This window comes from Leuresthes tenuis, unplaced genomic scaffold (genome assembly GCF_036924035.1).
Source record: "Leuresthes tenuis unplaced genomic scaffold, fLeuTen1.0.hap1 SCAF_22, whole genome shotgun sequence".
Classification (NCBI taxonomy): Eukaryota; Metazoa; Chordata; class Actinopteri; order Atheriniformes; family Atherinopsidae; genus Leuresthes; species Leuresthes tenuis.
This window is the reverse complement of record NW_027325376.1, coordinates 13778545-13804789: the sequence shown is the minus strand read 5'-3', so window position 1 is coordinate 13804789 and position 26245 is coordinate 13778545. Positions and strand designations below refer to the sequence as shown.

Sequence of the window (26245 nt, the reverse complement as noted above, 5' to 3'; positions counted from 1 at the left end):
TTTAACTGTTTTAACATTTACTGAGAAAATGTTTTTTGAAAATGAATCGATATAAAAAATCGTTGGTAGGTGCCTTTTCATTTAGTATAAAACACTAAACTGTAGTATTAGCTGAGAGGTGAAAATGTATTGTGAAACATTGTAAAACCCAGTGTTTTCGACTTTGAATTTCAGTCTAAGGAGCCTTAAACAGCGTTTACAGGACTCGAGTGAGATGACAGTAAACCTTGGAGTGGACGCCACATGCATCAAAGCCAGGCCCTCGCCTATGAAAGTGCAGCCTCCGTCTTCTGAGCCCTCCGATGATGGAGCGCAGTCTGCCTCTGCTAAACCGGCTGCCTCCACGGAGTCCACCATTTCTAAATCTGAACTTCTCCACACTGCATCGGCTTCCAAAGCACATACAGACTCAACTGCTCGGATACCTCACCCTGGCATGGAGAATTCAGCCGGGACATGTGTCATGGTGGAAGAAACTGCAGCTGAGACCCAAAATGTGGCGTCCAAATCTACGATTTCCGACAGTCAGACGGATGCAGCTGGAACGTTCGACCCTGAAAAGGTCAGTGAACCTTCTGGTGTGCCCAAAGAGACCGATGAGGTTGTTGGGACAAGAAATGGAACTGCTGCTCAAGTTCAGCCACAGGCGGAACACGTCAAAGTGCACGTTGAGACAAAAGAAGCAGAAGAGGCAGAGCCCGTGGAAACGGAAGGTTCTTCTGAGAGCACAGATGTAAAGACCTTAGCGACTAAACCCAGTGAGAGTCGTCCACCAAGCAGTACAGTGCCTCCACCCAAAGTTACTACAGCTCCACCAGAATCACTACAGACCACAGTCACAGTCACAGCTTCACCGCAGGTCCAGCAGAGGATGATCCCAGATCCACAGTCCAAGACGGAGGCTTGGCAAAAGCAACAGCGAGCTGCAGGAAGCTCAGCCGGCGCTGCTGTGGAGGTGAAAAAGACAGTCACAGAGGCACCAACAAAAACACCGGAAAAAGGTATGCTGGGGATGGAAAACACCTGAGAATATTCAGGGATTTTCTTCATAAATCCTGAAAAAAATAAATAATCGAGACATTGAATCAATCTTAGTTGTGTTTTGAATAAAGAAGCTACAGTTTGTGTGTTTTCCTCAGGTTTTTCTTCTTCTTGGCTATAAAACTAAATGGGAATTGTGTTTACAGACAAAACTTAGTCGGCTTAGTTAAAAGTTCTCTGTGACTGCTGGGATGGTTCCAGCATCTAAAGCTGTCAACACTGTTTCAGCTGTGTTGACTGAGGCATCCGCCAAAAGCAAGCCGCCGCCGCCGCCTGCCGCCGCCGTCCACAAGCCGCTGGCTGCAACCGCTTCTTCACCAGCCGACGATTCCTCCGGGACTGTTGGAGAGAGGATCGGGAGTCTCCTGCATGTGCAGAGACTCTGTAAGAAATCGGGATCTGTGTTTACATTGTTGATTTATGCCTTTGAACAGAATTCCTTGTGTCTTTAACTCGTTTTCTTTGGCTCTTCTTGACAGCTTTTCACAGTACGAAGGTGATCATGTCACCCAAAGTAAGTTTATTTAAAAAATGTTGTTAATTAATACGTTTAACAGCTTATTTGAGGGTTGTGAGGCTTTACTATATGGCGCCACCCTCAAATTGTGCACGAATGCGTTTGTCTTAAACTGAGCTCAAGCATCAGCTTAATTTTTCATTTTCTCTTCTTTTAACCAGTACTTTTTAGTGAATATAAGACTGATATTAATAACCAATCTGCCTGAATATCACGACGACTGCTACACGGAGGCTGACGTTGCCGATCTGCTCCGTCCGTTTGGGTTTCAGTACGAGGACAAAACCATCTTTGTCATTCCTCAGACGTGCATGGTAAGCATCAGCTTCCGGCTCTCATGAGGTCCATCGATTCATCCCAGAAGACCGGTTGTTTGTTCTCGTAATAAAGGCTTGCTCTTTGGGTTTTGTTTCAGGCTTTTGCGCTCATGCCGACTTTCGGGAGTGTGCAGCGAGCCATCAAAGCTTTCAAGAAGAATCCCATTACTCTCAATGGATCTCGAGTTGATCTGCAAGTTGTGAGCAGCAGAATATTATTGTCACCAGTAAGCATGTCTTAAACAAATCTCTTTAGTTGAAGCGACGAAGAATAATAAGAGAAGGCAATTAGACCTTACTGCTATCATGGCAGCAGGATGGTGGAAGGACCTTCTGTGATGTGTATTATCAACTTTGTAGAAGTTAGGAACTCAGATGTTCCAGCTCCGCCCCGAGGCCAGAGTCTCCCCTCTGAGTCCCAAAGAAAACACCGGGCTCCGGGGTTATTGAGTCTCTGAAATTAGCAGATAAGAGGAGCATAAACTACCAAGCTGGAATGTGAAAACTCCCTGGCTCTGGGCACCATGGCTGCCGCTGTGAGCTTAATTTAATGTGTTTTACAGAGACATTGAATGAACTGAAAGAAGGACTGGCAGCCTGTAGCTGTTGGGCTAAACTTACCCTGACGGCACCATAGACCTTATTATGGAGCTGACGGTTGTATTCAAACCGTCTTCATAAGATCTGCTACATCTGGCCATTAGGTGAAGGCTGTTTCACTTGTGCTTACTTACCTTGGAGAAGGTCAAGACACCGGATCAGATATCACTACAGGAAGCACCTCCACAGCTGTTTATTTCTGCTGAAATGTCTGCACAAGCTATTGTTGCACCAGAGCAGGAAATCTTTCAACCTTCACTCTTGGTTCCTTTATGGAAACGGTTGTTGAATCAAATGTATAATGTACTGGACTAAAAAAGCACAGAAGTAGCACGCTTTCTTTTTCTATTTTGAAGTGGTGTGGACGAGAAGATGCTGAATCTGAAATGTATTTACAAAAACTAAAGAAGTGACTTGTGTGCCTTTTTGTTTCAGTTTGGGTTTTATAAATCTCTGATGGAACTGATCGATTTTGTGAGTAACACACACACACACACACACACACACACACACATTGATTGTACATGTCAAAGTCAGAAATGAGTATTTATACTTAGTATTACGACATATTTCAAACATAAAACAGTGAGGGAATACAGCATTGTTTAATGAGTGTCTGTGGTTGGTTTGAATGATCATTTTACAGGAAGTAACTGATGACGGAGCGAGTGTAATCTACATCAACAACATCTCACCGAGCGAGTCCAGGGAGCTCAGGGAAGCTTTGAGAAAAATCGACTCTGTAAGAAACTACCTGCCGCTGCTGAACAAGGTAGAAACCACACAAACGCCTACAAATTACAAGTGTTGAAGTGAATTTTTAGAAACACTTAGTCTTTCCTCTGTGTGTGTTTTAGGTGTTTATTGAGTTCGAGTCTATTCGTGATGCTGATCGGCTCGGTGTTTGGTACAGTCTATTGAAACATCGCCCTGCCAGTAACGTCTACAGGATGAAAATACCACGCTATGTTACATCAACACGTAAGCCCCCCGTCTTTGGAAATTACTCTTTACACCTAATGGAATATTTTGGTCTCAAATGGTGCAACTCTCATATGAGCACCAGAAAAATAGAAATATATAGTAGTATATGATGGAAAAAAAGAAAGAAAAAAAAGACATAGTCCTTCCACGACCAAAGGTTAAAGGTGGCAGCAGAACTCTTGTGTCGACTTGAAAGTTCCTAACTGCCTCATAGATCCTCTTAGCTTTAATAGTGGTAGTTAAAGTGTCAGAGAAAGTGTTTCAAGAAAGATGAAAAGCCAGAGAATCTTTTCAGTGAAAGCAGAAAAGATTCCCAACAGAAAGTCTTTCCATTCTTCCTGTGTTGAGCTCCTCGTGAAGACCGCATTCATGCAGCACGCTCAAGCAGAAGACGTTTTTCTTCTAAAATTCAGAAGGAGTGCCATTATGAGCACAGCATAGTTTTAATGGCAGGTGTCAAAGGTCGTTTTCAAGATTAAAGACAAGCTGCTTGGTTCAGATGTTTTATTTTTCTTCTGATGCAGACTAAACTTCCCACTTGTTTTCATTTATCTGTACAGCACCACGACTGGCAGCCAAAGCTCTGCCGGACAGCAGTAACATTGTTTCTGGGGTGGTCGCCCCGACAACAAAGATTGGCCTTCCACAAGGCAGCGCCGCGCCATTTTCTGTCACGCTGACAAACGCTCCCTTTGTGTTTCCCACCGTGTCTCCTTGGTTCATCATCCCAAGTAAGAGAAGAAACGGTTAAAGGTGAAGTTTATCTGCCAGATATGGCTTGTTGACAGGAATTTAATGGGACTGAGCAATTGTGTTCATTTTCGGCTCCTAGATTTTCACACAGTCAAGAACAAGAGGGACATTTGGGTAAGCACAGTTTCTGTAAAACATCCAACCACAGGGGTCATTAGATGGGTCCAGCAACTGATTCTGCCAGTGTGATGTGGTATTAAGAAGTGCTCTGAAGTGTTTCTGTTCCACTGTTCTCTTGCTCTTTAAAGCAGTGTTGTCTTTGAATCTTGCACCCTGTAGAAAGCTGGCACCCTCGGCTCTAAAGTGCCCACAGTCATGTTGACGGGTTTGCCGGAAGGAAACTACACACACGAGGACGTCGCTAAGCTGGTGTGGCGTTATTTCCCCGAACAGAATCTCCACACTCTGTATTACAAAGTGCTGGTCCTGCCACTGCAGAGGAGGGTACGGAATTAAAGCCATGGCCCGAAACACGACAATTACCAGAATACCGTGTCATTTACGTGTCTCGTTTCTTTACTTTCAGGCTTTTGTGTATTTCAACAACTTTGAGTCGTGTTGCAGTTTTGTCGAAGATCAAAGCAGAAGTCCGGTTTCTGTCAAAGGCTCGGTGTTGAGCGTCCACCTCGTCTTGGAGCAGATGGATCCTGGATCCAGTGAGGTATGCAGGGAGCCCGGTTTTTGGCCCGTTTTGGGGGGGAGGGGCAACTCCTTTGCAGTGGTCCTTTGTGGAATCACGTGCACGTTGATTAAAGTAACGTCATTTAACTGCATTTGCTTTCGGTTTTATATTGACTAACATTCTATTGCTAGCCGGCAGCTAAACAGATTTGAGTAGTAACAGCCCTGTTGTCACTGGTGAGGAATCCTTAAAGGAAGATCTCAGCATTGTGTGGCCACTTGTTCAGAATTTAAACCAACAACACAGCGTTCATTTTTACCATGAAACCAGTACCTCGGGTCTGCAGGGGAGGATTAGCAACACGCTGAATCTGACACTCTGGGCCATGAACTGTAACTAAAAGATGAATTTTATGACATATCTCACTGATGTCAAAGCTGCTCTTTACAGGAAGACCAGCCATTTGAACTTACCCATATACCAGTAGTCTCTAAACAAATATATGTGTGAATATGTTAAACTTGTGATTAAATTTAGGGGCTTAAAATCGATTTTTTTTATTAAAGAATTTACAAACGGTGTCAGTTATATTAAATCTGATGGACTAACTATTTTACTGATGGCTGTGACAATCCTTCTTTTATTGTTTTCGTAGGAGGTCATGTACAGATCAATGATGAGATGGAGCAACTCTGTAAGTCATTCCTCACTTTTGTCCACACGCAGCGACGTCTGATCCCCTCTCATCAGCATCAACCCGTGGGTTGTTTTTCAGCACGTTCCAGAGCTCGAGTCCCTGGAGGAGCGGCTGCTGTGCGTGGAGACGACCGAGACAGCCGTGTACCTCATCATCATGGTCATGAAAGCCGTGTTGTCAGTCGCGCCCTTTGTGAGCTTCCTGCCACTCGCCAACAGGGTACTACAGTTTATTATTCAGTTCTTTAGCCTCGGGTTGTTGTGTGGGGAGGATCGGGCGTCTGAGGTCCCGAAGTCACGGGAAAATTGTGGTTAAACATCTTTAAGAGGCAACTTTCCACTCAAACTGCTTCATATGTTCACGCCCAAGGTTTAATATGAAATATTGAGAAGAAGTGCAGCAAAAAGATTAATAAAACTTAAGAATAGTTGTTAAAGTTACTATCCAAATAATCGTAGATTCATTTGCTTGACTTTTATTTTAAACTATGGCTTGTTGATTACATTTTTTTTATTATTCTTCATTTCTCCCTCCTCCTGACTTTTGTTTCTGCTGTGCATGAATGTCTTTCTGTGTCAGATTTCCATCGAGATGGTCGAATCGAGTGGAGTAACTCAGGTGCTGGAGAACATCTCTCGTATATCTACACCTAAAGAATGGTACGACTCTTCCTAGATTAGTAGAAGGCAGAGAGTAAATATGATCTATTACTAACAGTCTGTGTTTCCAACTTATTTGTTGTGCATCATTTATCTGACCAACCTTATCTTTCTGGGGGGGGCGTTTTCACACAGGAGTCTAGTTGGACATGTTGAGTCGTGAGTATCATTTTTAACTCCATAAAGTGTCAGAGCACCTAAAGAAAACATGAAAAACATGATTTCCTTTAGCTGCATGGACGTTGTTGCTGCCAGGGTTGGAAGATAAACTAATCTATCAGGTTCAGGTCATGCTGACACAGTCAGAGTCAGCCCTCAAATGGAAAAAAAAACCAAAACATTCCTCTGACTGTGAGTGTAAGAAAGCTGTGCTTTTACTTCAGAAAAATAGAAAATCCCCACAGAAAAATTTGGAATCCAGGGCAGTTGTGTATCTGTGATGCAAATCTTTGAATAGGCTTTTCGAGTTCAGCGTTCTTCCTTTCATTTCAGTTTGAAGAGCCTAAAACAGCGTCTTCGGGACTCGGGTGAGATCACAATAAACCTTGAGGCGGGCACCACAGGCATCAGCGACAAGCCCCCAGCTGTGAAAAATGGAGCACAGCCACTTAGCTCAGAAATTTCTGATAAAGGTGCACAACCTGCTTCTGCTAAACCAGCTGCCTCAGTGGGGGCCAAATTGGTCACAAGTGACATATCAGTGAAGGAGACTGCTGAGAAAGTGGGAGCTGAGATCACCGCAGGCTCTGCTGTTGCCCCTATGGCAAGTGGGGTTGAAGAGAATGTAGAAATGAGAGGGAAAGTGGCAGAAGAAGCCAATGTTGTCCCGGCCTGGACTGCACAGACACCTCAACCTGGCGAGGGGAATTCTGCCACTGTGGTGGGAGCTGGGATGAAAGAAAAGGTTGGAGGAACTGTAGCAAAGACCAAAAATGTGCCGTCCAAATCAGAAGTTTCAGACAATCAGCTGGATGCAGCTAAAACGGTCAACCCTGAAAAGGTCAGCGAACCTTCTGGTCTGCCCAAAGATGAGGTTGTTGGGACAAGAAATGGAACCGCTCCTCAAGTTAAGCAACAGGCGGAACATGTCAAAGTTCACGGTGAGACAAAAGACGTGAAAGGTGCTGAACCACCGGAGCTTAAAGAAGCAGAAGAGCCCATGGAAACAGAAGGTTCTGCTGAGAGCACAGATGCAAAGACCTTAGCAACTAAACCCAGTGGGAGTCATCCACCAACTGGTACAGTTAAGACCGAAGCTTTTATGTCTCCACCGGCTTCAACTGCTCCACCGCAGAGACCACAGACCACCGTCAAAACAAAAGGACCTTTGGTCAAAGCTTCATCACAGGTCCAACAAAGTACAAAGCCAACACCAGAATCCACTGCACAACAACTGAATACCAGGAGAGACGCTTCACAAAATCAACCGCAGGCTGCAGGAAGCTCAGCCAAAGCCGCTTTGAAGACCGAAGGGAAGCAAAACGGTAGGTTTCAGAGCAGCCAGTGGAAGGAAAACCTCTGGTACTGATAATCTGTGCACATTCTTCTTCCTGTCCTTACATTTCTGACACCGACTTTGAGCCATTTGGCAGTTTATTAAACCTTAAATAAATTGAGACATCATAACAACACCATCAGGTTGGTTGTGGTTTTGTTCCCCAAGACGTTAAGGATAAAAAATCTTGAATGTTGAACACCTGAATTTTGATTGGCTCTTACTCTCAATAACATTTCTTTTAAAATGTTACATTTGATTAGCATAAAGGTTAGTTCTTAACTGCTCTAATGTTCTGCAGTGTCAGCAAAAATAGTTGAAAATCCGCCGTTGTTTGATATAAACATGTTTATATGTTGAAAGTATTTAATTTGAATAAAGAGACACGAGGGGTCTTGAAAATGCTGCAATCCACGTTAATCATTTGCCCTTTGCAGCATCGGAAGGAGTCCGTAAAGTTTCGGCTGTGGCGTCTGGAGCTGCTGCGTCCGGCAAAGCCGAGCAGGGCAAGAAAGCTGCTGCAGCAGAGAGCAAAAAGCATCCGGGTGCAACGTCTGCAGCCGCCGACACCTCCCTGACTCCGGGGGAGAGGGTAGCAAGTCTCCTGACATCCAGAAAATTCAGTAAGAAGTCAGAAGTCTTTTTTTTTTTCCTCCTTTTCTTTTTTCCCCTCACTGTTTTTCAAGCTTCGACTCTTCTTCTTCACAGATTTTATCTCGAAGAAACACATCATGTCACGAAAAGTAAGTTTGGCGTCCTCTAAGTGACGTGAAGTGCCCAATCAGACCCGCTGAACGTTAAACTCCCCGAATTTCTGTCATTACTTTCCAGATATTTTTGTTAAATTCGAGGCTGGTGTTGCTAGACAACCTGCCGGAGTACCACGAAGGCCGCTACACAGAGGACGACTTTGTCAACTGCCTCAGCAAATTTAAAGTTCAGTGCGAGGGCGACGCCAACATCATCATTCCTCAGTCGCGTATGGTGAGCATCACTTTGAGTTTCTGTTCTAGACTCCCCAAGGATCTTTCTTTTTTAAAATAAGGTGTCTAATCACACTCGGGGTCAGAGTCGGACCTTGAACAAGTTGAACCCTGGCCTTCACCCCTCTGGTCACCCCCCACATGATCAATACTGACCTCATGTACTAACAGAACTGAAGTTGCATCCAGAAACTCCCGTTTGATCAATCAGTCAAGTTAGACTTTATTTTATAGTACTTTTTATGTCACGTAAAAGCAAAAAAAACCAAAAAGTAACGAAAAGAAGAAGCATTAAAAACAGTACTTCCCAATAGAAGACTTAAACAATATAATAAGTAATAAATAAATACAAAGGAAACTCTGATTACAAATTAAATAAGGAGTTCAACACCTGAGGAAATGCTGTTCTATTTAGATCTGATTAAACTGGATCTGCAGTGAGGCACAAAAAGCATCTTAAAAGGGATCAATTGGACCATAAAACATAGATTAAAATAGATGTTTGATTTACAGGCTAAACTAGAGATAAAATCAAACAATAAACCAGATTAAAACAATAAAAAACATACAGGAAATATAGTCACATGCAGTCATGCCTGATGCCTGCATGTAAATTAGAATGGCCAAAAAACCCAAAATGATCCGTTTACCCAACATTTCTCTGCTCCGTGAGAATTCCGTGCCCGTGCCACCGTCTGAGCCTGGCCTCCTCCGCTGGCCGCACCACTCGAGCACTCAGCGCGCTTAATGCTGTTTGTGTGCCGGAATGAAGACGGGTTTTCATGTCTCCCTTTCAGGCCTTCATTCACCTGCCGAGCGTGGAGAAGGTGCAGGAATTCTTCCGCCTGTTGAAAAGCGAAAAAGGCATCATCTTCAAAGGGTCTCAACTATCTGTCCATCTTGTAGGCAACACCATCCCGGAGACAATGGTAACACTGGCAACACTACACTCAACTTCTATGTCTGAGCGCGACTAACGGCTGTTTGCCACAAGAAAACATATCATGGTAGAATATTTTCCCCCAAAACCGGCCCTTATTCCTTCTTTTTTCCGTATTTGGGCGTAAGCTATTTGCAGTCCCTCATAGGAAGAATACCATGGCTGGAAACAGCTGTGATGTCATTAAACACATTGAAACAAGCATTGCAAATGACAACCTTCAATTGTTACTGTGTCTGACATCATTTTTTCTTTTTTTTCCCCCCAGTTTGAGCTTTATAAACGTCTTATGAAGCTGATCAAGTTTGTAAGTGACACTCGCACACTTTTATATCTTCATTTATATATCTTCATTGCTCCCATCCTTGATTAACACCCCCCCCCCTCCCACTCGGTGTTGCTGAACCAGGTGACAGACGATGATGGAACGAGAACAGTCTACATCCACAACATCTCGCCAAGCGAGACCAGTGAGCTCAGGAAAGCTTTGAGAAAAATGGGTCATGTAATAAACTTCCTGCCTCTCCTCAACAAGGTAAAATATGCACACCTAAAGCACTTCACTTCTCAGGTTTTAAGAATGCACCTGGTCCACACCAAGTCTTTAACAATGGTCCAACGACCTCAGATGAACGAGATCACTCGTCACTCTGGGGAAGGATTAGAAAGTCAACCAGTTTGGAAAAATCTCATTGTTTCGGTGTAAACCAAGTAAAAATATATATGTCAGACTGCGCAAAAAAAACCCACAAGATACATCTCAGACACTACGGGTCTCGGTGAGCATGTTAAATGCTAAAATTCATGGCAGTGCTTTGACGTTTAGCTAGTTTGAAAACTTACGCACGTGAGAAACAGGCATCAGTATTTTGCTGCTCAGGGGCTGTCAGTTCAGCGCTGTAGGCGTGTCTGGTTAGAACAGGGATGTAGGTGGGTGGTACCATCGACTGGATCGTGGGGTGTACTGAGTTCCTCAAACACTGCTTCTGCATTCTTGCTCAGTTTTTGTTCAATAAATGATGACGCTGTGGGTCATGTGTTGTTCATATGTGACCGGCCTCACCTTCAGACCCCATAATGACCACATCGTGTTTTTTTCTGTATTATGGCTTGATATGGAGGGTGTGCTTTCTTTCTTGAATGGCCGTGCACAGGACTTTTTGTGTGTCTCATCTGTCCGGTGTGTGTGCTTCTTCCAGGTTTTTATTGAATTTGAGTCTTGCTTCGCTGCTGATAGGCTCGCGGTTTGGTTCAGCCTCCAGAAACGGCGCCCCGCCCACAACATCTACAGGATGAGGGTACCAAAACGTCCAACCAAAGGTACGTTTCTGACACCGGAAACTCCGACTGTTCCGCACGTGCGCATCGCGGTGCCGATGTTTAACGATGTGTCGCTGTGATTTTGACTCGTGTTAAAGTTTCTAGATGAGCGATGCAGAACAAACAGCAAGTCGGGTCCAGTGAAGATGGATCTTTGTAAAAATTCAAAGACTCAGGTGATAACAAAAAGGAAGAATTGATTTATTTGCTATCTGTGCAGCACCGAGTCAGCCGGAACTGACCATGCTGGACAGCAGCGGTATTGTTGCCGGGGCCACCATCCCAACAGCAAAATGTGGCGTTCCAAGGGACTGCGCTGCACCATTTTGGATCACCATGACAACTAGTCCCTATATATTCCCTACTGTGTCTCCTTGGTTCAACATCCCAGGTAAGAGGAAGTCAATGATTCTGCCAAACGCAACATCTCGACTGTAAGTGGCTGTGAGGCTGTTTGCACCTGTGAGGCTGTTTGCACCTGTGAGTGGCTGTTTGCACCTGTGAGTGGCTGTTTGCACCTGTGAGTGGCTGTTTGCACCTGTGAGTGGCTGTTTGCACCTGTGAGTGGCTGTTTGCACCTGTGAGTGGCTGTTTGCACCTGTGAGTGGCTGTTTGCACCCGTGAGGCTGTTTGCACCTGTGAGGCTGTTTGCACCTGTGAGGCTGTTTGCACCCGTGAGGCTGTTTGCACCCGTGAGGCTGTTTGCACCTGTGAGTGGCTGTTTGCACCTGTGAGTGGCTGTTTGCACCCGTGAGTGGCTGTTTGCACCCGTGAGTGGCTGTTTGCACCCGTGAGTGGCTGTTTGCACCCGTGAGTGGCTGTTTGCACCCGTGAGTGGCTGTTTGCACCCGTGAGTGGCTGTTTGCACCCGTGAGTGGCTGTTTGCACCCGTAAGAGGCTGTTTGCACCCGTAAGAGGCTGTTTGCACCCGTAAGTGGCTGTTTGCACCTGTGTGAGGCTGTTTGCACCTGTGTGAGGCTGTTTGCACCTGTGTGAGGCTGTTTGCACCTGTGTGAGGCTGTTTGCACCTGTGTGAGGCTGTTTGCACCTGTGTGAGGCTGTTTGCACCTGTGTGAGGCTGTTTGCACCTGTGTGAGGCTGTTTGCACCTGTAAGTGGCTGTTTGCACCTGTAAGAGGCTCTTTGCACCTGTAAGAGGCTCTTTGCACCTGTAAGAGGCTCTTTGCACCTGTAAGAGGCTCTTTGCACCTCCACAGAAGCAAAATCTTTTTTTTTTCTTGGGTGAATCTCCGATAGCCAGTAATTGGGATCTGCATTTTAATACCAGGTGTAAACCGTCACTCTTTCGTAGCTGTTGGAGGATGCAAGTTAAAACCAAGTGTAAACGGCTCCTGTTTGTTCTTTTTTTTACCTCCCAGTTTATCAGACAGTCAGTGGAAGGACGGGCATTGTGGTAAGCTTGTGTTTTATTAACTTTTTATTTCCACTTATTAACATTCAGACGTTAAGACTTAGCGCGCTTTTTCTGGTGTCCTGCAGAAACCTTTCATCAAAGGCGCCGCATTCTTCACAATCATGTTGACGAGTTTGCCGGATGAAACCTACACACACGAGGACGTCGTGAAGCTGGTGCAGAATCATTTCCCCAAACAGAACCTCCAGACTCTGTACTACAGAGTGATGGTTCTACCTCTGCAGAGGAGGGTGAGGAGCAGGCTGACTTCTTTTACAGCTTGGATCATTCAGTGACGGTTTTACCATTTGCTGACGTGCTTTTCTCTCCTCACCCAGGCCTTTGTGCACTTTAGTAAGTGGGAAACGTGCTGCAAATTTGCCCGAAATCACCTCAAAAATCCAGTTTCTGTCAAAGGCAGCGTTCTCAGCATCCACTTGGTCTTGGAGAACATGGACCCTGGAACCAGCGAGGTATGAGAAATGTGGAAAAGTATCAGACGGCACGCTCGGGGTTGTTGCTCTCCGTTTCCTAACCGGAGTCAGAAACCAGTCCAGTCCTTCTTCTTAAAGGCCTGACTCCATTTATTTAGTTTAAGGAGAAGCAACAACACACATGACCATCCTTCATTTAATTTATACATGTAGATATGTACTTACTGAGCGGCTTTCTTTCTTGAACCTGCTGTTATTGACCACCACATCAGACAGGGAGCTCTCAAGCAACTCAGGAGGCTGTAGCCTACACTAATTGCAATGAATCTTGCTGAACTTCCGATGGGATGATTTGTCACAAACCATCTCGTTTTTGCAGGAGATGATGTACAGAAGTCTGATGAAGTGGAGCAACATTGTGAGTCTCATTTAAATCTGAAATCGGTGAAAACAGACATTTGGTTTTCTCTGGTATTCAACATCATCTGTGGGTTTTTTTTTTTTTGTCCCACAGCACGTTTCAAAGCTGGAGTCTTTGGAGGAGCGGCTGCTGTGTGTGGAGGTCTCGGGGATGGATGTGGTTCTCATCATGGCTGTCATGAAAGAGGTGGCGCGCATCGCCTCCTTTGTCCGTTTCCTGCCACTTGCCAACAGGGTATGACCACTTTAAACCCGGTTCGACCCACAGGGTCTCTGCAGATTGAAGAGAAAGGAGCCCTACTGTCAGCTTTGTGCCATGTGTGCACGCCCTCTGTGTGACCCTTGAAGTAAACATGGATTAAGGCGATAGCGGCTCAAGACTCAGTGGAGCGGAGTCATATGTGAAGGAAAATGTAGCAGTTGAAGAGTTTATGGGGAAGCTGTTTGTTTGATCGCCTCTTTGTCTTTCTGTGACAGATCTACATTGAGATGGAGGAATCCAGCGGAGTGACAAAAGTGGTGGAGAACATCTCTGCATCCAAACTGTCTGAACAGTGTGGAACTGGGTATGCCTGATTCAGTTTAAAACTGTTGTCTCTAAGGCCGCCTTCATGAAATGAGGTAACGTGTTGTTCGTCTTTCTTTTTCCATCACACAGGAAGAAAGTTGGACGTATTGAGCCGTAAGTGTTTCAATTTGTCTTCATTTATTCGTTTGGTTTTGTTTTTTTTTATTCGTGGTGCAGTTTCTGTTCATAATGTGATGCTCTGTATGATTGTGTTTCATATGAAGATACCTTTTGGGAAAACAACCCAGTTGTTAATGACAACGTTTCTGCTTTTACTTGAAGTTTAAAGAGCCGAAAACGCCGTCTACAAGAGTGTGAAAAGATGGCAGTGAACGTTGAGCTGGGCACCGTAGGCGTCTGCACCAAGCCCCCGGCGACGGAAAGCAAAAGGCAGCCTTCTCCTTCTGATGAAGGGGCACAACCCGCTCCACAAACCGGCACTCCTGCTCCCACGGAACCGGCGGCCCCAGCGGGAGCCATTTCTAAGTGCGTCACAGCTGGGCCGAGCGGCGCCGTCTTCAGTGACTCGGTGCTGAAAGAACGACACGGAACCGAGATCCCAGCCGCCCCCGCCATCGCTCCCAAGACGAGTGAGGATGTGGCGACGGTGGAGGAGAGGAAAGAGGATTCATCGACACGCTCTGCTCTCCCGGCCACCAGTCTGCTGACGGCTGAGGAAGACGTCGCAGAGCTCCCCCACATCGACGAGGACAGTTTCAATGCAATTAAAGCAATAGTGCACGAGTACAGACTCACACGAGGAAGCTCGACGCCCAGCAAGGACCAAGAGGTGATCATGCTTACTTTACTGACTAAAAGGCTAATATTCAGGTCAGAATTTGTCAAATAACACCAAATAGTTTTTTTTAGCTCGGGTGGAGTGTAGTCCAGGGGTGGGAAACAACTCCAAGAACCTCCAAGCGTGCCCACGTGGCGGGAAATCATCTTTTTATATGAGGTGTTCCAAAACAAGTTCACAAGCAGAAATGTTTAATTCTGTGGTGATTCCAGCAGCGTCCACCAGGGGCTGAATTCAATGTTAGGACGTGAATCTGGGTGAGGAGTTCAGTTTATGCTGTAAACAGCAGGGAAATGGTGACTTTGGTCCAAATTGGAAAGCCTTTTGATCGCGAAATAAAAGTTCCAAGCTGACATATCGAGGTCAGTCAAGAACTGGTGGCCATCTGTCACGGTTCCCACGGCAACTGTTTCCATTAAAGCTGCCGTTTTAATGAAAGGTGACGAGTTTTCACTCTAGAATAATCCAAATGTTTGTTAATTGCCATTGTTTAAACATTTATTCATATGTTGTAGATTTCTGTCTGTTTTCTGATGTTCTGATTATTCGGATATTCGGATAAAAAAGCAAAAAGACTCTGAATCCACCAAATCCCAAACCAAACCCTCTTCCTCTGCCAGTGTCAGTAAGACCTCTTCTTCTTCTTCTTCTTCTCCTTCTTCACAGTCTGCTGAAACGTCCGTCTCCTCCGGTCTGAAAGCTCAGCCGAGCAAAGTGAAGTCACATGCTCCATCTCCATCTGAGGAGGAAACGCTCAAAGAAGTGAAGACGAGCAAAGACGAAGGAAGGAAGAAGGATGGTGACCGAAAACAGACTGAAGAGGAGGGAGATGATGGTGACAGTTACCGAATCCTTGATTCACTTGATGATGAAGCTGAAGAAGAGAAGCAAGATGGCAGCACTGAAACCCAGACATCTGGACCTGAGCCAGGCCAGAGATCACATGAGAAGGACCATCAGGTCAGTGCTGAGGAGGAAGGGAAGTCCTGCAGTCAACTGGATGTAAGAGGCAGTCCAACTGATCACCAAGCAGCTACAGGTGGAGAGGAAAGACATCTGGTCGAAGATGAAGGTTCCACAGCAGAGTCAGATCGCAGGACTAGATCATCTAAAAGTGAAGAAAGGTCATCAGAGAATCAGGACAGGATGCAAACAACGGAAGGCCAAAAAGGAAACCGCAAAGAGATCGATGAGGAGACAGTCTTTCAGGTTGTGGACTCTGTAGAAGAGGAAGCTGTTCAAGAGGCCTCGGCCACAGAAAGCTCTGGTAGAAGAACTGCGAGAGACATCAAAGGGGATAAGAAGGCATCGCAAGACAAGGCAGCCACGAATGAAGCGACCATCATGACGAGATCTACCAGAGGAAGGAGAAATCCAACGACCCGGACAGATGCTGAAAGTGGGAGAGAAGAAAACGAGGCCCCCAAAAGGAGGAGGAGCACACCTGCCAGAGAGTCACAGGAACAAAACGGGGCGAAAACTACAGAAAGCACACCAACGAAGAAGAACGACCTTAGAGGCATAAATGAGGCGGTGCAAACTTCACACATTGTGGAGATGGGAGAGGCTGAGAAAGAGGAGAAAGAGGAAGTGACGGCAACCAGGAAAAGAGGCCGACCAAGGAAGATAACCAGAGAACAGACGCCTGGTACCACAGTCACATCTGCATCTGCTACACAGTCACATCTGCATCTGCTACACAGTCACATCTGCATCTGCTACACAGTCACATCTGCATCTGCTACACAGTCACATCTGCATCTGCTACACAGTCACATCTGCATCTGCTACACAGTCACATCTGCATCTGCTACACAGTCACATCTGCATCTGCTACACAGTCACATCTGCATCTGCTACACAGTCACATCTGCATCTGCTACACAGTCACATCTGCATCTGCTACACAGTCACATCTGCATCTGCTACACAGTCACATCTGCATCTGCCGCTCAGTCACATCTGCATCTGCCGCTCAGTCACATCTGCATCTGCCGCTCAGTCACATCTGCATCTGCCGCTCAGTCACATCTGCATCTGCAACGCAGTCACATCTGCATCTGCAACGCAGTCACATCTGCATCTGCAGCGCAGTCACATCTGCATCTGCAGCTCAGTCACATCTGCATCTGCCGCTCAGTCACATCTGCATCTGCCGCTCAGTCACATCTGCATCTGCCGCTCAGTCACATCTGCATCTGCAACGCAGTCACATCTGCATCTGCAACGCAGTCACATCTGCATCTGCAGCGCAGTCACATCTGCATCTGCAGCGCAGTCACATCTGCATCTGCAGCAGTCACATCTGCATCTGCAGCACAGTCACATCTGCTGCACAGTCACATCTGCAGCGCAGTCACATCTGCAGCGCAGTCACATCTGCATCTGCAGCGCAGTCACATCTGCAGCGCAGTCACATCTGCAGCGCAGTCACATCTGCAACACAGTCACATCTGCATCTGCAGCACAGTCACATCTGCATCTGCAGCGCAGTCACATCTGCAACACAGTCACATCTGCATCTGCAGCACAGTCACATCTGTATCTGCTGCACAGTCACATCTGCAACGCAGTCACATCTGTATCTGCCGCACAGTCACATCTGTATCTGCCGCACAGTCACATCTGTATCTGCCGCACAGTCACATGTGCAACGCAGTCACATCTGCCGCGCAGTCACATCTGCATCTGCTGCACAGTCACATCTGTATCTGCTGCTCAGTCACATCTGTATCTGCTGCACAGTCACATCTGCAACGCAGTCACATCTGCATCTGCAACGCAGTCACATCTGCATCTGCAGCGCAGTCACATCTGCATCTGCAGCGCAGTCACATCTGCATCTGCAGCAGTCACATCTGCATCTGCAGCACAGTCACATCTGCTGCACAGTCACATCTGCATCTGCAGCGCAGTCACATCTGCAGCGCAGTCACATCTGCATCTGCAGCGCAGTCACATCTGCAACAGTCACATCTGCATCTGCAGCACAGTCACATCTGCATCTGCAGCGCAGTCACATCTGCAACACAGTCACATCTGCATCTGCAGCACAGTCACATCTGCATCTGCAGCACAGTCACATCTGCATCTGCTGCACAGTCACATCTGCAACGCAGTCACATCTGTATCTGCCGCACAGTCACATGTGCAACGCAGTCACATCTGTATCTGCCGCACAGTCACATCTGTATCTGCCGCACAGTCACATGTGCAACGCAGTCACATCTGCCGCGCAGTCACATCTGCATCTGCTGCACAGTCACATCTGTATCTGCTGCACAGTCACATCTGTATCTGCTGCACAGTCACATCTGCAACGCAGTCACATCTGTATCTGCCGCACAGTCACATGTGCAACGCAGTCACATCTGCATCTGCCGCACAGTCACATCTGCATCTGCCGCACAGTCACATCTGCATCTGCCGCACAGTCACATCTGTATCTGCTGCACAGTCACATCTGCAACGCAGTCACATCTGTATCTGCCGCACAGTCACATGTGCAACGCAGTCACATCTGTATCTGCCGCACAGTCACATCTGTATCTGCCGCACAGTCACATGTGCAACGCAGTCACATCTGCCGCGCAGTCACATCTGCATCTGCTGCACAGTCACATCTGTATCTGCTGCTCAGTCACATCTGTATCTGCTGCACAGTCACATCTGCAACGCAGTCACATCTGCATCTGCAACGCAGTCACATCTGCATCTGCAACGCAGTCACATCTGCATCTGCAGCGCAGTCACATCTGCATCTGCAGCGCAGTCACATCTGCATCTGCAGCAGTCACATCTGCATCTGCAGCAGTCACATCTGCATCTGCAGCAGTCACATCTGCATCTGCAGCACAGTCACATCTGCTGCACAGTCACATCTGCATCTGCAGCGCAGTCACATCTGCAGCGCAGTCACATCTGCATCTGCAGCGCAGTCACATCTGCAACACAGTCACATCTGCATCTGCAGCACAGTCACATCTGCATCTGCAGCGCAGTCACATCTGCAACACAGTCACATCTGCATCTGCAGCACAGTCACATCTGCATCTGCAGCACAGTCACATCTGCATCTGCAGCACAGTCACATCTGTATCTGCTGCACAGTCACATCTGCAACGCAGTCACATCTGTATCTGCCGCACAGTCACATGTGCAACGCAGTCACATCTGTATCTGCCGCACAGTCACATCTGTATCTGCCGCACAGTCACATCTGCAACGCAGTCACATCTGTATCTGCCGCACAGTCACATGTGCAACGCAGTCACATCTGCATCTGCTGCACAGTCACATCTGCATCTGCCGCACAGTCACATCTGTATCTGCTGCACAGTCACATCTGCAACGCAGTCACATCTGTATCTGCCGCACAGTCACATGTGCAACGCAGTCACATCTGTATCTGCCGCACAGTCACATCTGTATCTGCCGCACAGTCACATGTGCAACGCAGTCACATCTGCCGCGCAGTCACATCTGCATCTGCTGCACAGTCACATCTGTATCTGCTGCTCAGTCACATCTGTATCTGCTGCACAGTCACATCTGCAACGCAGTCACATCTGCATCTGCAACGCAGTCACATCTGCATCTGCAACGCAGTCACATCTGCATCTGCAGCGCAGTCACATCTGCATCTGCAGCGCAGTCACATCTGCATCTGCAGCAGTCACATCTGCATCTGCAGCAGTCACATCTGCATCTGCAGCAGTCACATCTGCATCTGCAGCACAGTCACATCTGCTGCACAGTCACATCTGCATCTGCAGCGCAGTCACATCTGCAGCGCAGTCACATCTGCATCTGCAGCGCAGTCACATCTGCAACACAGTCACATCTGCATCTGCAGCACAGTCACATCTGCATCTGCAGCGCAGTCACATCTGCAACACAGTCACATCTGCATCTGCAGCACAGTCACATCTGCATCTGCAGCACAGTCACATCTGTATCTGCTGCACAGTCACATGTGCAACGCAGTCACATCTGTATCTGCCGCACAGTCACATCTGTATCTGCCGCACAGTCACATGTGCAACGCAGTCACATCTGCATCTGCTGCACAGTCACATCTGTATCTGCTGCACAGTCACATCTGTATCTGCTGCACAGTCACATCTGCAACGCAGTCACATCTGTATCTGCCGCACAGTCACATGTGCAACGCAGTCACATCTGTATCTGCAGCACAGTCACATCTGCATCTGCAGCACAGTCACATCTGTATCTGCTGCACAGTCACATCTGCAACGCAGTCACATCTGTATCTGCCGCACAGTCACATGTGCAACGCAGTCACATCTGCATCTGCAGCACAGTCACATCTGCATCTGCAGCACAGTCACATCTGTATCTGCTGCACAGTCACATGTGCAACGCAGTCACATCTGTATCTGCCGCACAGTCACATCTGTATCTGCCGCACAGTCACATGTGCAACGCAGTCACATCTGCATCTGCTGCACAGTCACATCTGCATCTGCCGCACAGTCACATCTGCATCTGCTGCACAGTCACATCAATGATTCTCTTTTCTCACAGTTAGAAAATCTACGAGAGGGAAAGAAGCAGATTGTGCCGATGAGACGCCACAAGAATGTTTGGAGGACGTTAAAGGTGCAAAAAGCTGTTTGAACAGAATATTTAATGAGCTGCTTTGTCAAACTTGAAAAACTGATGTAAGATTGCTCAGTTATTAAGACTATTGCAGATTACTTCATTAATAATCTATTTACCTACAGTGAAAGCTGGCGGTTTTATGAAAATGTATAATTGCACAAAGCTAAAAATGTGACGTATTTAAAAACCCTCCTTCAGCGAACTTCTTTCATTTTGCTTTGGGGTTGTTTATTGGAAGAACACCGGATTCCTCTCCCGTCGGGGCTGTAATTAATACCTGATCCCTCTTCTTCTTCAGGCCTTCATAAACGCAGGACGGAGTCGGCTGGACCCAAACCAAAGCGGCCTCGTTTCCAGTCGCCTCGTGCTGCTGCCGACTTCAGACTGCCGCCGTTCAACTCCGAAGAGCCTTGCGGTGAGAAACGCAGCTGAAAGCGGTGACCTCCCATTCGGACCTCGCTGCGTTTTCCTCTTCGTCACGTTTGCGCTTCTCTTCAGGTCAGGAGTTTGTGGTGCGCAAGTGGGGCTATTTCTGTAACGTGTGCTCCGTTCCGTACCTGAATGACGGCGCCGCCGAGGACCTGCACTGCAAAAGCCAGACGCACTACGACAACCTGCAGGTACGAGACGCAGCTTACATGAAGTCATCGACAGGCCCCCACTTTGCCACTCATTATGTGCCTGTTTTGCTTTTTCAGAAATACTACCAGAGGTGCCGGGAGAAACCTTCAACACCGTAGACGCACAGCTCTGAAGGATGGACTTAACTACTTCTTATTTTCTTATGAACAGCGCGGTGTGGCGTCCTGTTTGGGACCGTACGTCCTGAGCAGCAGGTCCCAGTTTGATTCCTGGGTAGTTGGACCATTTTCAGTGTTTGATACTAATGAACCTTCTTTATGAAAACATCCCTTCACTTTATAAGTGACATCAGAAGTGTTATCCTCAGTGTTAGCGGAAGGGAAGATTTCTACTGTTCTTTGTACATGTCGTGCTTTAAGTGAAACTATTTTTGTAATTGAAAAATGTGTTATTGAGTTATTAAATTTGTAGTTGGTTCTAATGATATAAAGTGTCTGACAGTGATGACTGTTTTCTGAGCCGAAGTCAATGAAAGCAGAAAAACAAAACGACGTCCTTTGCGTTCATTTAGGTCAGTGGCGGCTACAGTTTGTTCGTCTTCATTTAAAACATTAAAAACTCAAATTTTCTGATTTATTAGGCAAAGTAGGTAAATGCATTTTATCAATAATGTTCATGGTGTGGTGCTTGTGTTCAGTCTGTCCGCCCTCTTTTCAGCTCAAACTCATTCAAGCGTGAACTGAAAAGTGTTGGACGCGGGTAAAAGAGGCCCGATGCTGGTGTCTCTAAGCTGTTACTGAAGGGCCTCAGCTGCAGGGAGTCTTTCAGAAACATGAGCCGGACAAGATGGTGCCTGCAAGAGAGTCCAAATGATGCTTTGCTCACCAGTTGAGCCATTACTGCACAATACCTGCATATATTTCCCCATCTGTTGAGCTGTAGTAGAAAAACGAGTCATTCATTGTTATTTAACTGTTTTTTTCTGTATACTTTTCCATCTACATCGTGGTTTCCTTTCTGAATGTTTAACTGTAGTGTTGGTGTGTTGGATTCCCTTTGTCGAGAAGATCTAAGTTCCAATAATCCAGAGATCCAGACTGAAATTATTGTCCCACGACAACTCCGCGTGTGAACGAGTTCTGACCCGACACATTGTAAACTCTTCCATCGCTGTTTCCCCCCATATTTTAGATTAATTCATTTACGTCAAAGAGCTTAAATGTATCTAAACATTTGTTCCAGTTAAAGACTCAGGAAACATGAAACACTGGGGTTATAATCTGTGTTTTATACAAACAAAAAGGATCCACATCACATGACGGAACTGTGGGTTTAACACCTGAGAAAATCTTCACAGATTAAAGAGAAAAACAAACGTGTACATGAAACAAAATTACAAAACAAAAAAGAATAAATTCTTTCCAACGGAAGGAAACAGAACTATGGTCTGAACAAATGAAAAGCCTCCTCAAACCTGGAGGCAACAGAAAACATTCTTCACATTATTACAGGTGACAAAAGCTACGTTCCCCTTGCGATGCTGCTGATGTGGCGGCTCAGTTTGGTTCCAAATTAATTTATTTAACATTATTCAGCATGGGTAAATACTCCAGTGCAATCTCAACCTCCATATTTAACTTTTACACCTCAGGGGGAGAAAAAAAACACTCAACCTGAACAGTATTTCTGAGAGGAATCTTCTGATCAGTGTAGGCAGAGTGAAGAGCCGATTATTATCTCAGGCACCAGGAATGTGCCACGGCTGCTTCACCTTTGATTGAACATACTGTAAAAGTACCTTTTGGACTTCAACACTGACCCGTTATTCCCTACAGAACTCAAGCAGCTTAACCTCCGTCACATACTTATGACACACAATCACAGGCTGAAGTCTGTCAGTCCATCGTTTTTGAAGGTTTTTTCTGTTGGAGCTTCTGGTAAAAATCCTGAAAGAAAAAAAACAATCAAAGAACTTAATGAGAGGCCGAACGTGTGTGTTGAATCCTGTGTGTGTGTGTGTGTGTGTGTGTGTGTGTGCGTTGAATCCTGTGTGTGTGTTGAATCCTGTGTGTGTGTGTGCCTTGAATCCTGTGTGTGTGTGTGTGTGTGTGTATTGAATCCTGTGTGTGTTTGTGTTGAATCCTGTGTGTGTGTTTGTGTGTGTTGAATCCTGTGTGTGTGTGTGTGTGTGTTGAATCCTGTGTGTGTGTGTGTGTGTGTGTGTGTGTTGAATCCTGTGTGTGTGTGTGTGTGTGTGTTGAATCCTGTGTGTGTGTGTGTGTGTGTGTTGAATCCTGTGTGTGTGTGTGTTTGTGTGTTGAATCCCGTGTGTGTGTGTGTGTGTGTGTTGAATCCTGTGTGTGTGTGTGTTTGTGTGTGTTGAATCCTGTGTGTGTGTGTGTGTGTGTGTTGAATCCTGTGTGTGTGTGTGTGTGTGTTGAATCCTGTGTGTGTGTTTGTGTGTATTGAATCCTGTCTGTGTGTTTGTGTTGAATCCTGTGTGTGTGTGTTTGTGTGTTGAATCCTGTGTGTGTGTGTTTGTGTGTGTTGAATCCTGTGTGTGTGTGTGTTGAATCCTGTGTGTGTGTGTGTTGAATCCTGTGTGTGTGTGCGTTGAATCCTGTGTGTGTGTGTGTGTGTGTTGAATCCTGTGTGTTTGTGTGTTGAATCCTGTGTGTGTGTGTTTGTGTTGAATCCTGTGTGTGTGTGTGTGTGTGTGTGTTTGTGTGCACCTGCAGCTTATCGTAGTGAGTTCTGCTGCAGCAGTGCTGGTCCTCCTCTGAGCTCTCTTTCAGGTAGAAAACTGAGCAGAGGTGGCAGAAATAACCCAGTTTATGGACGACAAACTCCTGACCTGAAGAGAAGCACAAAACAGGAACGTGAGGAAAGGAAAGGAAACATTTGCATTGAAGGTCGCCGTTTTAACTGTGTGTTTGCTTTTCACCGAGGGGGTTCTTGGGGTTAAAGGGCGGCGGCTTTGAGTCGACGGAAACATGAAGAGACTGAGAACAAGAACGCTTCGCTTCAGGTCCAACAAGCTCCATCCTGCCTTTATTAAGGGCTGAAACAGGAGAAACAGGAAGCATTATTATACCAATACTCCGGAATACTGTCTGAATTTCAGCTGCAAGGGGACAGCTGACACACAGAGGCTGTGAGGCAAATGTTCAAAGACACAGAGTTCTCAGGAAACTCATAGGGTAGAGTGGACAGTATTTTTGTCGTGGGATTTTCCATTCTGGGAGCAGACAGAAGGACTGATAACACCAAGAATCAGTTCGCTTCTATTTTCAATTAGGACAAGAAAGGCAGTAACATGGACACATTTTTACACTTTCCTAACATAGAGATAACGAGCATTTCCAGAGCAGCGAGTTTTATCTGCTCCAGAGAACGATCAGAATTCTACCTTTTGGTCAAAGGCCTCTCTGTACCTTTAACATTAACTCTGTGGCTTCCTTTCTTCTCCTTTTCCTCCTGTGCTGTGTTATCAGGACACTCAGAAGCAGTCAGCCTGACGGCAGGTTGCTCTGCTGCCTCCACCTCCGTCCTCTGGGTCTCCAGCTTGACGTCACCTGACGGAGCCGATGTATCGCCTGAAGCAGGGGGCAGTGACTCAATCTCTTCTTCTTTCTCTTTATCTTTTGTGCACACACTCTTCCCTCCAGTAGATTCTCTGGCTGTAAGAGACGACAAATTAGCCTGAGTTTGGCATTTTAAACTTGGAAAGGATTTCATAGCTGTAACAGTTACCTGGACTCTGCCTGCTCCTCTTCTTGGCTCGGTCTCTTGTTGTGGCTGCTTTCTTTTCTGCCTCACTCTCCTCTAAAATCAAATAAAAGAAGGGATCAGACACTAAAAACTGTTAGTTTGCTGTAGAAATGCTAGTTTGAATGATTTATCTTCACTGGTTAGGTGAGAAGCAAAAGTTGGGGTGAATGATTTAGGGGTTTTTTGGCCCATCTTTGTAAATTTAACAGTGTTGTACTACTTTGTTTCTATGGTAACCCAGAGAAGACAAACCAAACACTGGCCCAAGTGAAGGAAAGAAGGATGGGTGCTTAAATGTGTCCAAGTACCTTCAGATGTCTACAAAATATGTTGTGGTCTAAAGGCACATAAACCAGCACATGTACGCTGCAGTTGGATAACAATCCAGACCTGAGCCGTCGTCATGTTTCCGCTTAACAGATGCGGCTTTCTCAGCTCCCTCTTCATCTGCTCTCTCCTCTTCATCATGGCCAGTTTCATTCACCGTCGCCACAGTCTAAAGACACACAAGATGTTCACAGTAAAAGAATTTACAGCTGAAAGAAAAAAACAGGACCCCACCTCTGGCTTGGAGGAGTCTACTGATTGGCTCTCTTGGCAGAGCGGGCGAGGCTCGAGGGTTCTTTGCTCATCCTTATTCTGCCTCTTCTCTTCTTCTCTCTCCCGGGTCCCCCTCTCCTCCTCCCGCTCTTTCCTCAGCTCCTCTTCCTCTGTATCATCTTCCTCCTCATCGCTCACATCCTCCAGAATCAAAAGAGTGGTTCTTGGAGCCACAAGGTCCCTTTTCTTTAGTGATTCATGTTTCTCTTTTGATGCTGTAGGATCACCTTCGTTAATCTCTTTTCTGTCAACTACTGATTTTTCTTCCTCATCCCCAGCAGCCTCTTCCTCCACAGCATCTAATATTTCATAATATTTCTGCTCACTTGTGTCTCCTACAGCAGCACCGCTCTTCATTGTTGGACTGCTTTCTTTTGGAGAAGATCTGTCTTTTGTCTTTGACATTTTCTCTCCGTTTCGTTGCTTTGAATATCCAGCAGATGTGTTCATGATTGGCGTCTTATCTTTTTCAGATGCATCACTCAAAGCATCTTCCTCTGTTCTTGCAGCCTCGCGTCCCGCACCGTCTGAAATCTGCTGCCTGGTTTCTCCTTCTACATCAGCTCCTTTGGGCACTTCAGAGAGATTTTCCTCCTCCTTGGCTCCTCGGGCAGTTCTCTGCATACCGTCTGTGTGGAAAGTGTCTTGAACTGAACTGTCTTCAACCAAGTTCACCAATTCATAGACCATCCACTCAGTCTTAGTGCCTCTTCTTGCTGTGTTGTCCTTTCTTTGGGTTTCATATTTTTCAGCTGTGGAGCTTTCATCTTTGATCAGATCGCTGTCCTCTTGAACTGTAGCTTCTTGGTCTTTAGTGCTGCTGTTTTGCACTTGGTTAGAAGCACCTTTCTCCATTTTAATGCAGTGCTTTAAGCAGGACTTCCCTTCATCCTCAACCCAGTTAAAGATCTGATGGTCCTTCTCGTGTGATCTCTGGCCTGGCTCAGGTCCAGAGGTCTGGGTTTCAGTGCTGCCGTCTTGGTTCTTTTCTCTGATTGTCTGTTTATCAGTTGGATCATCATGTTCCTCCTGAAACTGTTCTTCTTTCTTCCTGCCTTTTTCTTTACTCTTAAGTGTGCCATCCTTAAAATCAGACTCAAAACTC

At 46.2% G+C, this 26245-nt stretch overlaps 1 protein-coding gene across 3 annotated transcripts in view; it reads left to right on the top strand.

Moving 5' to 3' along the window:
- LOC140282079 (uncharacterized) overlaps nucleotides 1-21245 on the top strand; it is a 49736-nt gene extending 28491 nt beyond the window's left edge. Inside the window, exons 27-64 of one of the 3 annotated variants that reach the window (XM_072376629.1) lie at nucleotides 175-1001; nucleotides 1270-1425; nucleotides 1521-1555; nucleotides 1720-1872; nucleotides 1974-2102; nucleotides 2911-2949; nucleotides 3122-3247; nucleotides 3333-3456; nucleotides 4020-4190; nucleotides 4292-4326; nucleotides 4492-4656; nucleotides 4739-4873; nucleotides 5490-5528; nucleotides 5610-5750; nucleotides 6111-6190; nucleotides 6326-6349; nucleotides 6683-7674; nucleotides 8123-8308; nucleotides 8394-8428; nucleotides 8517-8669; nucleotides 9466-9597; nucleotides 9877-9915; nucleotides 10018-10143; nucleotides 10808-10928; nucleotides 11149-11319; nucleotides 12307-12341; nucleotides 12428-12592; nucleotides 12680-12814; nucleotides 13155-13193; nucleotides 13290-13430; nucleotides 13673-13761; nucleotides 13854-13877; nucleotides 14046-14553; nucleotides 15229-16210; nucleotides 20110-20184; nucleotides 20486-20602; nucleotides 20686-20807; nucleotides 20886-21245. In XM_072376629.1, coding sequence (XP_072232730.1) covers nucleotides 175-1001; nucleotides 1270-1425; nucleotides 1521-1555; nucleotides 1720-1872; nucleotides 1974-2102; nucleotides 2911-2949; nucleotides 3122-3247; nucleotides 3333-3456; nucleotides 4020-4190; nucleotides 4292-4326; nucleotides 4492-4656; nucleotides 4739-4873; nucleotides 5490-5528; nucleotides 5610-5750; nucleotides 6111-6190; nucleotides 6326-6349; nucleotides 6683-7674; nucleotides 8123-8308; nucleotides 8394-8428; nucleotides 8517-8669; nucleotides 9466-9597; nucleotides 9877-9915; nucleotides 10018-10143; nucleotides 10808-10928; nucleotides 11149-11319; nucleotides 12307-12341; nucleotides 12428-12592; nucleotides 12680-12814; nucleotides 13155-13193; nucleotides 13290-13430; nucleotides 13673-13761; nucleotides 13854-13877; nucleotides 14046-14553; nucleotides 15229-16210; nucleotides 20110-20184; nucleotides 20486-20602; nucleotides 20686-20807; nucleotides 20886-20927 — 6808 coding nt within the window. In that variant the 3' untranslated portion in view covers nucleotides 20928-21245. The remainder of the gene's footprint in view (nucleotides 1-174; nucleotides 1002-1269; nucleotides 1426-1520; nucleotides 1556-1719; nucleotides 1873-1973; nucleotides 2103-2910; nucleotides 2950-3121; nucleotides 3248-3332; nucleotides 3457-4019; nucleotides 4191-4291; nucleotides 4327-4491; nucleotides 4657-4738; nucleotides 4874-5489; nucleotides 5529-5609; nucleotides 5751-6110; nucleotides 6191-6325; nucleotides 6350-6682; nucleotides 7675-8122; nucleotides 8309-8393; nucleotides 8429-8516; nucleotides 8670-9465; nucleotides 9598-9876; nucleotides 9916-10017; nucleotides 10144-10807; nucleotides 10929-11148; nucleotides 11320-12306; nucleotides 12342-12427; nucleotides 12593-12679; nucleotides 12815-13154; nucleotides 13194-13289; nucleotides 13431-13672; nucleotides 13762-13853; nucleotides 13878-14045; nucleotides 14554-15228; nucleotides 16211-20109; nucleotides 20185-20485; nucleotides 20603-20685; nucleotides 20808-20885) is intronic. The other 2 variants (XM_072376630.1, XM_072376631.1) reach the window with 2 other exon arrangements.
- The last annotated feature ends 5000 nt before the right edge of the window (nucleotides 21246-26245 follow it).